Source organism: Mandrillus leucophaeus, unplaced genomic scaffold (genome assembly GCF_000951045.1).
Source record: "Mandrillus leucophaeus isolate KB7577 unplaced genomic scaffold, Mleu.le_1.0 Scaffold32, whole genome shotgun sequence".
Lineage (NCBI taxonomy): Eukaryota > Metazoa > Chordata > Mammalia > Primates > Cercopithecidae > Mandrillus > Mandrillus leucophaeus.
In genome coordinates, this window is record NW_012103365.1 from 3173738 (window position 1) to 3187961 (window position 14224).

General features: G+C 38.3%; 1 protein-coding gene across 2 annotated transcripts in view; it reads left to right on the forward strand.

Annotated features, from left to right (window-relative positions):
- Positions 1–10883, forward strand: part of RBBP6 (retinoblastoma binding protein 6) — a 41154-nt gene extending 30271 nt beyond the window's left edge. Inside the window, exons 11-19 of one of the 2 annotated variants that reach the window (XM_011987943.1) lie at positions 90–427; positions 1421–1517; positions 1649–1727; positions 1837–1891; positions 3012–3080; positions 5167–5529; positions 5817–5918; positions 6767–8521; positions 8895–10883. In XM_011987943.1, the coding sequence (XP_011843333.1) occupies positions 90–427; positions 1421–1517; positions 1649–1727; positions 1837–1891; positions 3012–3080; positions 5167–5529; positions 5817–5918; positions 6767–8521; positions 8895–10464 (4428 nt within the window). In that variant the 3' untranslated portion in view covers positions 10465–10883. The remainder of the gene's footprint in view (positions 1–89; positions 428–1420; positions 1518–1648; positions 1728–1836; positions 1892–3011; positions 3081–5166; positions 5530–5816; positions 5919–6766; positions 8522–8894) is intronic. The other variant, XM_011987944.1, reaches the window with a different exon arrangement.
- Positions 10884–14224: the final 3341 nt, after the last annotated feature.

Below are 14224 nucleotides of genomic sequence, written 5' to 3' on the forward strand. Positions count from 1 at the left end.
GAAAAAATTCTTTTTACTTTTTAACTGATTTAACTGTACTTCAGTGAATACTGCATAACATTTTTCTGCATTATGCTTGGTATCTGTAGGCTGTTAATAACTTCAAAAATGAAACTGGTTATACAAAAAGACTACGAAAACAGTTACCTCCTCCACCACCCCCAATACCACCTCCAAGACCACTGATTCAGAGGAACCTGCAGCCTCTGATGAGATCTCCAATATCAAGACAACAAGATCCTCTTATGATTCCAGTGACATCTTCATCAACTCACCCAACTCCCTCTATATCTTCATTAACTTCTAATCAGTCTTCCTTGGCCCCTCCTGTGTCTGGAAATCCATCTTCTGCTCCAGCTCCTGTACCTGATATAACTGCAACAGTATCAATATCAGTTCATTCAGAAAAATCAGATGGACCTTTTCGGTAAGCCTGTGTATTTTTCACTGTTAGAAACCAAATGAGGTCAATGATGTAGTGTTTTGTTGTTGAGTATCACTTTTAACAGCTTTCTTAGTGGACCACTGTGCTTAGTAATGTGGGATGACTTGTAAGAAATGACTTAGTCTTATTGGGGGAAGAGGAAAACAAAGGAGATTCATTTGGCAAATGAGGATTAAGCATCCCGAGGTCAAATACTACACAGGTTGCAACCAGCTCCTGTTAAACCTTGAATGTTCCATATACCATAACAGCTCTGAACTTAACAGAGGTGGAAGAATTCACTCGTGGTCATAATGATAGTTTTGGATAGGAGTAGTTTTGAGTAAGAACAATTTGGATAGGTAGAGAAGTCAGAAATAGTGATTGTTGTGGAGCATCGTTATTATGTAGGATAATAGTGAAAACTCATAGCCTGCCACTTCAGAAATGAGACAGTTGTCCATGTAGTTTAATGTCTCATAAATTCTTAAAAAAAAAAATAGGTGTCAGAGGCCCATTTCAGACATATTGAAGCAAAATCTTTAGGATGAGACCTTTACATTTACATTTAAGAAATTCCACTGATCTGGTGAAATGTATTTGGTTGATAGTGGGAATAGGCCCAGAGAGTTCTATGGCTGGCCCAAGATTATCCTTTCAGTTTAGTGGTAGAGCTAGAGCTAAAACTTAACTCCTAATCCTAGGGGGACTTTTGTCTTCATAGGCCACACTTTGATTTTCTTTAAGTTTTGCTTTTCTTGCAAGTGATTTCTGTCATAAGTATCATATCTTCTTGAGGGTCCTTCATTTTACTTTTCCACTTAGATATAGAGAACTCTTCAAAGTTTCAGTCTTCTGTCATGTTTCTCAAAAGTATTCATCATCTTTCACGTAACTGATCTTACTGCAGGTGATGGGTAAACAGCAGCAAATTTTTTACTCTTAATTGTCCATTTCTGATGATTTTTAATGTATTATAATTTATATTTTTTTAAGGGATTCTGATAATAAAATATTGCCAGCTGCAGCTCTTGCATCAGAGCACTCAAAGGGAACCTCCTCAATTGCAATTACCGCTCTTATGGAAGAGAAGGTAAATTTTACTGATGCTTTAATTTGGCATTTTTTTACAGTAGGGTTTTGTTGTTCTGGTTTTGTTTTTACCTCTTTTTTTTATTATTATTATTATTAACTATTTCTGTTTATTTGTGGTTGTTTCTAAAGGGTTACCAGGTGCCTGTTCTTGGAACCCCGTCTTTGCTTGGACAGTCCTTATTGCACGGACAATTGATCCCCACAACTGGTAAGTAAGGTGACTTTGGTTTAGACTTTTTTCCCTTTAAAAAATAATTTTAGCTTGATTTAATGTGCAATTTTATATTTACCTACTGTTTTTATTTTTTTGCTTCTAGGTCCAGTAAGAATAAATACTGCTCGTCCAGGTGGTGGTCGACCAGGCTGGGAACAGTGAGTAGATGTTTACAGTAATCTTCTGATGATTGCCTGCAAACTAGATGATGGAAGGTCCAAACTAGGCAGCCGGTCGCTGCTCTTTATTGTAAACTTTCATGTGCCAGATTAACTTTTTTTTTTGTAAAATGTCAAAATTCAAGCTTATATGAGGGTTTTTTTTAAAAATGAGTAAATCTTTTCTAAAATACAGAATTTTTAAAGTTTTTTTCTACTTTCATGTCCAACAAATGGGGATCTTGACAGGACTTCAGTTAATGAGTAGATAAGATTACTTGAAAAGTTATTTTAAATATGGTGTCAGTTATTTTCCTAGTAGGTTTAACTTTTTCTATCCTTAGATTGGATGATCAAAGTTTGATTTGAGTGCATACATAATAAGATTAACATCTACCAAACAAAAATTTTTTGTCTGAAATGAAGTCTTTTATTCTACAGGATGTGTTTTTTTCCACCCTAAAATACAAAGAACTTTGATTTTCTCTGTGGGATGTTTTATGGCATTGAAAATCGGCAGACTGACTTAATGTATTTTTATTTATATAATTATTTCTGTTTATATAATCCAGTTGAAAACTGACATGTTCTTAAAAGTATGAGTTACTAGTAGGATAAATCAGTAGAAGGAGCATAGGATTTAGAAACAGGTAGACTTGGATTTGAATCCCATCTCCTTCGTTTCCTAGCTGCATGACAGTGGTCATGTGGTTTTACTCCCTAACATCCATTTCCTCATTTGGATTTGGAATGACACTACCTACCTTAACATGTAAAATGACTTCATTGTGCCCAGCAGACAAAAGGGCTCTTTTCCTTCTATATAACAGTAAGTTCACAGAGTAATTTATAGAATGCCAATTAAAATATAATATTACATAAAGTGATCTCTTTTGAGGTCTAGTTATTGTTATGATACAGTTAATTGGTGGAGGAAAATTAGTTTTAAGTTAATACAATATTTTTTCAGCTCTCTATCCAAAACAAGTTTAAGAATTGGGGAGTAGGAAAAAGTTTTCAGAGCAGTTAAAATTGGTGTCTTAACATCTATGCATGGAAAGGTCATGTATTATACCTGTGGAGAAATACTTGAGCCTTTTTTTTTTTTTCTCCCACACAGTTCCAACAAACTCGGCTATCTGGTTTCTCCACCACAACAAATTAGAAGAGGGGAGAGGAGCTGCTACAGGTAGGCATACTAAAAATCTTGGAAAATAATCATCTTATTTTATATATATATATATGTGTGTGTGTGTGTGTGTGTGTGTGTATGTATCACCAAAGAAAAATATAATACCAAAGAAATAAAAGCACAGCAGTGGCAGGAGGGAAGGGGGTCATTTGTTTGTATTGTGTTTATCCCTCTTAAGTCCTGGGTAGTTGTCTTTAAAGAGAGCTAGAAAAGAATAATATATAGTATCTTAAATGATGGTTTTTAAGACATTTTTAATATTCCTTCCCAGTGATTACTTTCTCCCAGGCAGCAAACAGCAGAATATTGGCTTGCATTTACCCTCTTGGAAGTAGAAGAAAGTCATTAAGGCTCAGACAATATTTAAGATACCAATTTAAGATGAAAGCTAACAAGCTCAGCTCCCAACTGTGAACAAGAATTGCATTTATTTCTCTTCTATACTCCACTGTCCCAATCATCTCCCACCTTCTCTTTTCCAAAAGGAGAGACAGGAGATTGTTAGAGGCTTCTGCCCTGGTGGGCAGGTACAAGCAATATTAATCTGAGAAGTAAGAATCTTACTGTCTAGGTCAGGGGTCCCCAACCGTGGGCCACAGACCAGTACCCATCCTTGGCCTGTTAGGAACTGGGCAACACAGCAGGAGGTGAACAGCAGGTGAGCAAGCATTACCACCTGAGCTCCACCTCCTGTCAGTTCAGTGGTGGCATTAAGATTCTCATAGAAGCATGGAACCCTGTTGTGAACTGCGCATGTGAAGGATCTGGGTTGCACGCTCCTTATGAGAATGTAATGCCTGATCCTGTAAGGTGGAACAGTTTCATCCCGAAACCACCCCCCACCCCCGTCCATGGAAAAATTGTCTTCCACAAAACAGCTCCCTGGTGCCAAAAAGTTGAGAACTGCTAGTCTAGTTCATAATCACCACCAGGATAAAGGGGTCTCCAAAACTTCATAAGAAGAATTTTGGCCAGGCATAATGGCTCATGCTGGTAATTTTAGAGCTGTGGGAGGCTGATGGGGGAGGATTGCTTGAGGCCTGAAGTTCAAAATTAGCCTGGTTAACATAGCAAGACTCTGTCTCTACCAAGAAAAAAAAATTAAAAATTAGCCAGACATGGTGGCATGCACCTGTGGTCCCAGCTACCTGGGGAGCTGAGGCAGGAGGATCACTTAAGCTTAGGAGGTCAAGGCTGTCGTGAGCTATAACCACATCAATGTACTTTAGCCTGGGGGACAGAGCGAGACCCTGTCTCCAAAAAAAGGAGAATGCTTTCTCTTTGAGAGAAAGCCTTGATATTTTCATTGTTAATTATAGAAGTTAAAACTAGAGTTTATTCTGCTTTGTATGATCTTCACCCGCTTCCTGCCTCAAAAAAGAAGTTACAGTAGGTGGTTTTCCTTCATTTAAACTTTTGGGGCCGGGTGTGGTGGCTCTCACCTGTAATCCCAGCACTTTGGGCATATCACCTGAGGTCAGGAGTTTGAGACCAGCCTGCCCAACATGGTGAAACCCTGTCTCTACTAAAAATACAAAAATTAGCTGGGCATGGTGGCACGCGTCTGTAGTCCCAGCTACTTGCGAGGCTGAGGCAGGAGAATTCGCTTGAACTCAGGAGGTGGAGGTTGCAGTGTGCCAAGATTGCACCACTTAGTCCAGTCTGGACGACAGAGTGAGACTCTGTCTCAAAAATAAATAAGTAAACTTTTGGGGAGAGCTAGGTCACAGCAGCATTAATCTGTCAGTTCCTTCAAAAGACAGTTTAGGAAGTAACAGGTAGTAATTAGTGGAGTGATAATCAATCTGAACTTCATAAAAGAGAACTTTTAAATACAATATTTCCATGTAGAAAAGGTCCTATAAACTTGCATCATCTCAGTCAATACATGGCCTTAAGAATTATGTTATGTTGTAGAGTTATTTTTACAAATAAATTGTACTAATGTTTCTATACTAGTTGAATAGTTGGTTCTATTCCACTGTTTTTAAGTTCGAAAATAATTATGGATAGAAAAGATAAGCTTACTTGTCTCAGATGACTTTAGTTTGAAGAAGTAATATCTTGGAATTTATTTCTCCAGAAGTATAAACCGTGGGCGACACCACAGCGAAAGATCACAGAGGACTCAAGGCCCGTCACTACCAGCAACTCCAGTCTTTGTACCTGTTCCACCACCTCCTTTGTATCCGCCTCCTCCCCATACACTTCCTCTCCCTACGGGTGTTCCTCCTCCACAGTTTTCTCCTCAGTTTCCTCCTGGCCAGCCACCACCTGCTGGGTATAGTGTCCCTCCTCCAGGGTTTCCTCCAGCTCCTACCAATTTATCAACACCTTGGGTATCATCAGGAGTGCAGACAGCTCATTCAAATACCATCCCAACAACACAAGCACCACCTTTGTCCAGGGAAGAATTCTATAGAGAGCAGCGACGACTAAAAGAAGAGTATGTATTCTAATTTGAAATTATTATACACTTTTTTCATTTTCTGATAATAACATTAAATAGGTGTCTGGAAACGTTTTCCAGTGTTTCCAGTTAGTATGAGAAATTCACCTAAAATTTAAACCAAAGCCATACAAGCAACTTCCTCAGGGATTCCTAGTTTATAGTTTTAAAGTGGAAAACTAATGGCAATTTCATTCATTTCATTCATGATCTAATTACATTTGTCTTGTTAGTTTTCTTAAATGGTTTTTGTTAACTTTCACTCTTTAACTTTATTTTACTAGGGAAAAGAAAAAGTCCAAGCTAGATGAGTTTACAAATGATTTTGCTAAGGAATTGATGGAATACAAAAAGATTCAAAAGGAGCGTAGGCGCTCATTTTCCAGGTTAGTGTTTTGCAAGCCTTCACAACAGAATTACAAATGGGACTTTGAATATCCAGGGATTAGCTATGGATATAAAGAACATTGCACTTACGAATTTTTCTGATTCGGTCTAGGTGTGTAGAAGTGAAGATGTAGCTTATTTCCCAATATCTGTTCATTGAAATAATGTCTCAGTGTAAATTCTATTGTGTAGAACTAACAGTTGTGGGGATTAAATTGCCCTTGTCCCTTGAAGTTATTTATAGTATCAAATAATTGGGAAATGTTTTTGGAAGGAAAGAAATAGGGGAATAGCCAAAGAACAGTTCTCAGGACCCTTTTACCATAAGGCTACAGCTTCTTGCTGGAACATTAACCTGTGTAATTATGAAGCAGTAATAGAACACGAATTGCTTTATTGATAGAAAAAGTGAATTATAAAAATTCCCTGGAAGTTTGTTTAAAAGACTTTATTTTTTAGCCTTACACTTGAAATGTTTCTTTTACAACTAGGCTGTTGGCCAGTATAGGACAAAAAACAGACTCCTACTTCAATATTCAGATAGGAAGTGAAATTTAAAATTAATTGACATTTTGTTTAATGTTAGTTAGCTCATATAAGTCACGGTACATTAATGCACTTCACTCTAATTGTTAAGACTTCACTTTTGTTTTGTAACAAGTGATTGCTCTGATTTGTGTACTTTATTCCATTCCAGTAGAGGTCACTATGCCTCTTTAATCATCTAAGATGAAATTTGATACAAAGACAGATGAAACCGTGAGGAAAGAATGCTAGAATCTGAGAGTTTGTGTTTTATTTTGTATGTATTTCTCAACTATCAACTATTGTTTTGTTTTGTTTTTAGGTCTAAATCTCCCTATAGTGGTTCTTCGTATTCAAGAAGTTCATATACTTATTCTAAATCAAGATCTGGTTCAACACGTTCACGCTCTTATTCTCGATCATTCAGCCGCTCACATTCTCGTTCCTATTCACGGTCACCTCCATACCCCAGAAGAGGCAGAGGCAAGAGCCGCAATTACCGTTCACGGTCTAGATCTCATGGATATCATCGATCTAGGTCAAGGTCACCCCCTTATAGACGCTATCATTCACGATCAAGATCTCCTCAAGCGTTTAGGGGACAGTCTCCTAATAAACGTAACGTACCTCAAGGGGAAACGGAACGTGAATATTTTAATAGATACAGAGAAGTTCCACCACCATATGACATGAAAGCCTATTATGGGAGGAGTGTTGACTTTAGAGACCCATTTGAAAAAGAACGCTATCGAGAATGGGAGAGAAAATATAGAGAGTGGTATGAAAAATATTATAAAGGTTTTGCTGCTGGAGCACAGCCTAGACCCTCAGCAAATAGAGAGAACTTTTCTCCAGAGAGATTTTTACCACTTAACATCAGGAATTCTCCCTTCACAAGAGGCCGCAGAGAAGATTATGTTGGTGGGCAAAGTCATAGAAGTCGAAACATAGGTAGCAACTATCCAGAAAAGCTTTCAGCAAGAGATGGTCACAATCAGAAGGATAATACAAAGTCAAAAGAGAAGGAGAGTGAAAACGCTCCAGGAGATGGTAAAGGAAATAAGCATAAGAAACACAGAAAAAGAAGAAAAGGGGAAGAAAGTGAGGGTTTTCTGAACCCAGAGTTATTAGAGACTTCTAGGAAATCAAGAGAACCTACAGGTGTTGAAGAAAATAAAACAGACTCACTGTTTGTTCTCCCAAGTAGAGATGATGCCACACCTGTTAGAGATGAACCAATGGATGCAGAATCCATCACTTTTAAATCAGTGTCTGAAAAAGACAAGAGAGAAAGGGATAAACCAAAAACAAAGGGTGATAAAACCAAACGGAAGAATGATGGATCTGCTGTGTCCAAAAAAGAAAATATTGTAAAACCTGCTAAAGGACCCCAAGAAAAAGTAGATGGAGAACGTGAGAAATCTCCTCGATCTGAACCTCCACTTAAAAAAGCCAAAGAGGAGACTCCAAAGACTGACAATGCTAAATCATCATCTTCCTCTCAGAAGGATGAAAAAATCACTGGAACGCCCAGAAAAGCTCACTCTAAATCAGCAAAAGAACACCAAGAAACAAAACCAGTCAAAGAGGAAAAAGTGAAGAAGGACTATTCCAAAGATGTCAAATCAGAAAAGCTAACAACTAAGGAAGAAAAGGCCAAGAAGCCTAATGAGAAAAACAAACCACTTGATAATAAGGGAGAAAAAAGAAAAAGAAAAACTGAGGAAAAAGGTGTAGATAAGGATTTTGAGTCTTCTTCAATGAAAATCTCGAAACTAGAAGTGACTGAAATAGTGAAACCATCACCAAAGCGCAAAATGGAACCTGATATTGAAAAAATGGATAGGACCCCTGAAAAGGACAAAATTTCTTCAACTGCGCCAGCCAAAAAAATCAAACTCAACAGAGAAACTGGGAAGAAAATTGGAAGTACAGAAAATATATCTAACACGAAAGAACCCTGTGAAAAGTTGGAGTCAACATCTAGCAAAGTTAAACAAGAAAAAGTCAAAGCAAAGGTCAGACGAAAAGTGACTGGAACTGAAGGATCCAGCTCAACTCTAGTGGATTATACCAGGTATCTGAATGTAGGGGGTGGGTGTGGAAGTTTGTTGGGGGAAGGATTTTCTTCAGTTTTACCCATGCTTGTGCTTTCTATATTATGAATGTGCTGATCTAGGGAAGTAGGCTGGTTTTATTTAGTCTTTTGTTGTCTTTGAAGAAAGGAATTGCTAAAGACAAGGTTATAAGTAGATTTTGGGGGTGAGCCACATTTGTGTTTATACAATCATAATCTTAAATTGTGTGTCTTCCTTAGGGCAGAATAAGTTTTTTTTTGTTGTTTTTTTTTTAAGTTAAAAGGACATTTGTGTTTAAGTTAGCATTTTTATATTTATCAATGTTTTATAATTAATAAATTCATTAATTAAAAATATTGTTATTCTTTTTAGTACGAGCTCAACTGGAGGCAGTCCTGTGCGGAAATCTGAAGAAAAAACAGATACAAAGCGAACTGTGATTAAAACGATGGAAGAATATAATAATGACAATACAGCACCAGCTGAAGATGTTATCATTATGATTCAGGTTCCTCAATCCAAATGGGATAAAGATGACTTTGAATCTGAAGAAGAAGATGTTAAATCCACACAGCCTATATCAAGTGTAGGAAAACCCGCTAGTGTTATAAAAAATGTTAGCACCAAGCCATCAAATATAGTCAAGTATCCTGAGAAAGAAAGTGAGCCATCAGAGAAAATTCAGAAATTCACCAAGGACGTGAGCCATGAAATCATACAACACGAGGTTAAAAGTTCAAAAAACTCTGCATGTAGTGAAAAAGGGAAAACCAAAGATCGAGATTATTCAGTGTTGGAAAAGGAAAACGCTGAAAAGAGGAAGAACAACACTCAGCCAGAGAAAGAGAGTAATTTGGACCGTCTGAATGAACAAGGAAATTTTAAAAGTCTGTCTCAATCTTCCAAAGAGGCTAGAACTTCAGATAAACATGATTCCACTCGTGCTTCCTCAAATAAAGACTTCACTCCCAATAGAGACAAAAAAACTGACTATGACACCAGAGAGTATTCAAGTTCCAAACGTAGAGATGAAAAGAATGAATTAACAAGAAGAAAAGACTCTCCTTCTCGGAATAAAGATTCTGCATCTGGACAGAAAAATAAGCCAAGGGAAGAGAGAGATTTGCCTAAAAAAGGAACAGGAGATTCCAAAAAAAGTAATTCTAGTCCTTCAAGAGACAGAAAACCTCATGATCACAAAGCCACTTATGATACTAAACGCCCAAATGAAGAGACAAAGTCTGTAGATAAAAATCCTTGTAAGGATCGTGAGAAGCATGTATTAGAAGCAAGGAACAATAAAGAGTCAAGTGGCAATAAACTACTTTATATACTTAACCCACCAGAGACACAGGTTGAAAAAGAGCAAATTACTGGGCAAATTGACAAGAATACTGCCAAGCCTAAACCCCAGTTAAGTCATTCCTCCAGACTTTCCTCTGACTTAACTAGAGAAACTGATGAAGCTGCTTTTGAACCAGACTATAATGAAAGTGACAGTGAAAGTAATGTTTCTGTAAAAGAAGAGGAAACTTCAGGAAACATTTCTAAGGACCTGAAAGATAAAATAGTGGAGAAAGCGAAAGAGAACCTGGACACAGCAGCAGTTGTCCAGGTGGGCATAAGCAGGAACCAGAGCCACAGCAGCCCCAGCGTCAGCCCCAGCAGAAGCCACAGTCCTTCTGGAAGCCAGACCCGAAGCCACAGTAGCAGTGCCAGCTCAGCAGAAAGTCAGGATAGCAAGAAGAAGAAGAAAAAGAAGGAAAAGAAAAAACACAAGAAACATAAAAAGCATAAGAAGCATAAGAAACATGCAGGCACTGAAGTGGAATTGGAAAAAAGCCAAAAACACAAACACAAGAAAAAGAAGTCAAAGAAGAACAAAGATAAAGAAAAGGAGAAGGAGAAAGATGACCAAAAAGTGAAATCTGTCACTGTGTAAAAGGACAGATCTTAAAAATTGACTTAATTACTAAGTCATCTGTATTAAATTTTGTTATAATGTAAAGAGATTCAAGCCTTGTAAATAATGACATGGAAGACCCTGTGCTGCACTTAAAATATTGCTGCTTGATTATTTGATTTTTACATCAGAGCTTTATAACACGAACTTTTGTACAGAATTGTGAGTTGTGACCATGTAACATGAGAGGTTTTGCTAGGGCCTATTATTTTTAACCACCATTAATTAGTTGGGGTGGAGTTTACTGTAATGTGAAATTTTCACATTTGAATTTTTTTAATTGCCTGGCAAAAGCTGATATAAGTTCTAAAATATCAGCAGAATGATTTGCTGAATTCATTACAACCCCGTTATGTCACTTTTTGATTACAATAAAAGTTTTCAGTAAACTTTTCAAATGTTGAGTATTTGCATTATTTACAGAAAGTAGTGCCATATTTATATACTTAACCCACAGACGGAGATTGTATGTATGAGTCCATTTCCCTATTTTAAAATTCTTAGTTTTTAATATAAGTTAAACTGAATATACAAAATTCTAAATTAAACATTGAAGATACACTTCATAGGTGGGCAGGTGGTAGAGGCCAGAAATGAATCAGGATTAATTGGAGATGTGGTTAAATAAATTTAGGAGCGTCTTGAATTACATAGAAATTAGAAGTTTGAACTTTCAAAGTGGTTTGGATTTGAATATTAGAGATGCAGAATGGTGACTCATTTATGGCCACGTATTTTTCTGGAAACCCTAGTGAGTATTAAATTCCTTGATAAAGTAGAATGTAGCTAAACCCATGAGTGCTTGTGGCCTACCAGTCTGCCCAGTTGACAAGCAAGTGGTAATTATGATGAGTTTCCTTTATTGCTGTGGTTCGGGAAGTGTACCTGGGGACAGTGAAAATGTACTGAAAGGATTTGGGGAATGAGGGAGAGTGGGAATGGTACTTTAGAAACAGTGGTATAAGTAGGGATTGAGATAATTTTTTTTTTTTTTTCTTTCTTGAGACAGTCTCACACTGTTACCCAGGCTAGAGTGCAGTGGCATGATCTCAGCTCATTGCAACCTCCGCCTCCTGGGTTCAAGTGGATTTTCCTACCTCAGCCTCCCGAGTAGCTGGGATTACAGGTGCCCGCCACCACACCTGGCTGGTTTTTATATTTTTAGTAGAGACGGCTTCACTATGTTGGCCAGGCTTGTCTTGAACTCCTGACCTCGGGTGATCTGCCTGCCTCGGCCTCCCAAAGTGCTGGCATTACAGGTGTGAGCCACCGTGCCCGGCCGGTCATTGATTTTAAGCGGTATACAGACATACTTTTTTTGAATGTGTTTTTTAAGTGCAGTGCTTAAAAAATATTAAGTAACTTAAAAATTTTAGAATGTTGGCCAGGTGCGGTGGCTCATGCCTGTAATCCCACCAGCACTTTGGGAGGCCGAGGCGGGCGGATCACGAGGTCAGGAGATTGAGACTATCCTGGCTAACACGGTGAAACCCCGTCTCTACTAAAAATCCAAAAAAAAAAAAAAAATTAGCCAGGCATGGTGGCAGGCACCTGTAGTCTGAGCTACTAGGGAGGCTGAGGCAGGAGAATGGTGTGAACCCAGGAGGCGGAGCTTGCAGTGAACCAAGATCGTGCCACTGCACTGCAGCCTGGGTGACAGACTCCGTCTCAAAATAAAATTTTAGAATGTTGTATTTGTATAGATGACAGGCAAGTACTGTAAAGATCATGAAAGCTGTTCAGAACTGAATTAGGGAAATGCCTCTGAACCAAGTTAAATTTCTTCTAATGGGCCCTGCTTTTTTTGTGATGCTTAGATTACATTTGTTTATTCCCAGACACCCTGTTGCCCGGGATAGGATATCTGGCCTAACCATTCCAACTCTACCCCACCCCACACACAACACACACTGCCATTTCTACTTTAAAATAATCCAACTAGATTTACTGTCAGTTCTTGCTAATCTGGACCAAAAATCTGGATTAGATCGCTCACGTTCATAGGATCTGGCACCTAGAACTATCATACATTGCATCATCTGAGGTCAGTTTCATTACCTAAGCTCATTGTTCTTTGACCTTTTCTTTAACTGCAGTCACTCCTGTGACAGTTTTCTAGTTACTCAGCACCTGTGGCAATTCCTGTCTTGGAGAAACACTGTAGTTAAGCTCCAATGTTTCCTCCATGATTTGGTCTTCCAGCTCCATCCTTTGTTGGTCTTATTTGGGGCTGAGTTTCAAGTCATCCCCCAGTCTCTCTTCTTTCTACTTTTTCCCTTCCCTAGTATCCTATGCCCTGTTGTTTCAGCCACACGCTAACATCCCCATAACCTGCTGCTCCTTACCTATATTGCTGCACCCAAACAGCTAACCTTCAAACCTGGATTAAGATGCTGAACACTGCTTAACAAAATGAAAGTTTTGTTAATAACTTACTTTAAGAAGTAACATTTGCAAGGCACTGTGCCAGCTGCTTGGAGTTCATTTAATCCTTAAAAATTCCAGTGGCTCTTGATGTCTTGTGTTACGTTAAGCAGGAAAGTCCACTGCCAGTGAAGGCTCAGTCCAGCCTTAGATATTCAAGCCAGCTCCTAACTAATCCAACTTGCCCCTACCATGTGGAAGAGTAAACCAGCAAGTAAGACTCCACCTCTTGCCAATCCCCAAAACTATATCATGTCTCCCAATCTTTTGTACTCAGCTGTTTGATCCAGCTGGAATTTCCTTCCTCCTTTGCCTGCTTCATAATTTCCTACTCATTGTTCAAGAGTTAGGTTGCTGTTCTGGAATTACTCCTTCACAGTGCCCACCTGCCCCCATACACACCTAAGGTGCGGTAGCATCCCTGGATATGCTGTAGTAACACCTTCCAAATTGTTTTCTGTGGGCCGTGTTTGGTTATCTCCCTCACCGGACTGAGCATGACTTCCACAAAAAGAAAGTCTAGTTTATATTACGGAAGCCAAACCATGCCTTGTACATAGTAGTAAGTGTTTGAAATAATAAAATGAAATTACCTTGTTTTAAACTTTGAGATTTGTTTTACCAAGCAAATTAATTCTTACCCACACACTGGCCTAAAGACATATGACGTATGTGTAGAATAAGAGCAGACTGGTGATGTGTCCCTTTCTCAAGGGAGGGATTAATTTTTGGCCTTCTACAGGTTTGAAAAGTAGTATCCTTCAAGGACCTAGGCGTTTCTGTGTGCCAAGAATACTCCAGAGTGTTAAAATCAGGAGCTTAAAAATCACTCATTTGCCTGTGTCAGCATGGCAAATGAAGGGAGCGAAACCTGCTCCAAAATATTTAAGCCAGGATTTCAGAGGGGCAAAAAGCTACTTAATAAACTTAATAGTTTATTCATCCCAGTCTGCGCAAGTGTTTCTGTGTACTTGTCCACTTTCCCTGTCTTTCAGCGCCTTTATGAATGCTGTTCTTACTGTATAAAGCTAGACATAGAACCAAAACCTCTGTCCTTTCTGAGACTTTTTATACCACTGCTCATTTACTTTAGCTTCAGCAGTTGTCTTATTTTTAACTAGAAAAAAGCCTCCTATATATAGTATGTATGTATATATATACGTATGTATATGCGTGTATATATAAAATATAGAAAGCGAGTGTATACCCTGCATTTTCTTTATATCACAAACACATCCTTTGACATTAAATTTTTCCACAAACATTTTTAATTTTGAGAATTGGAATGGTCAAGAAAGAACAGACTTGAGATCAC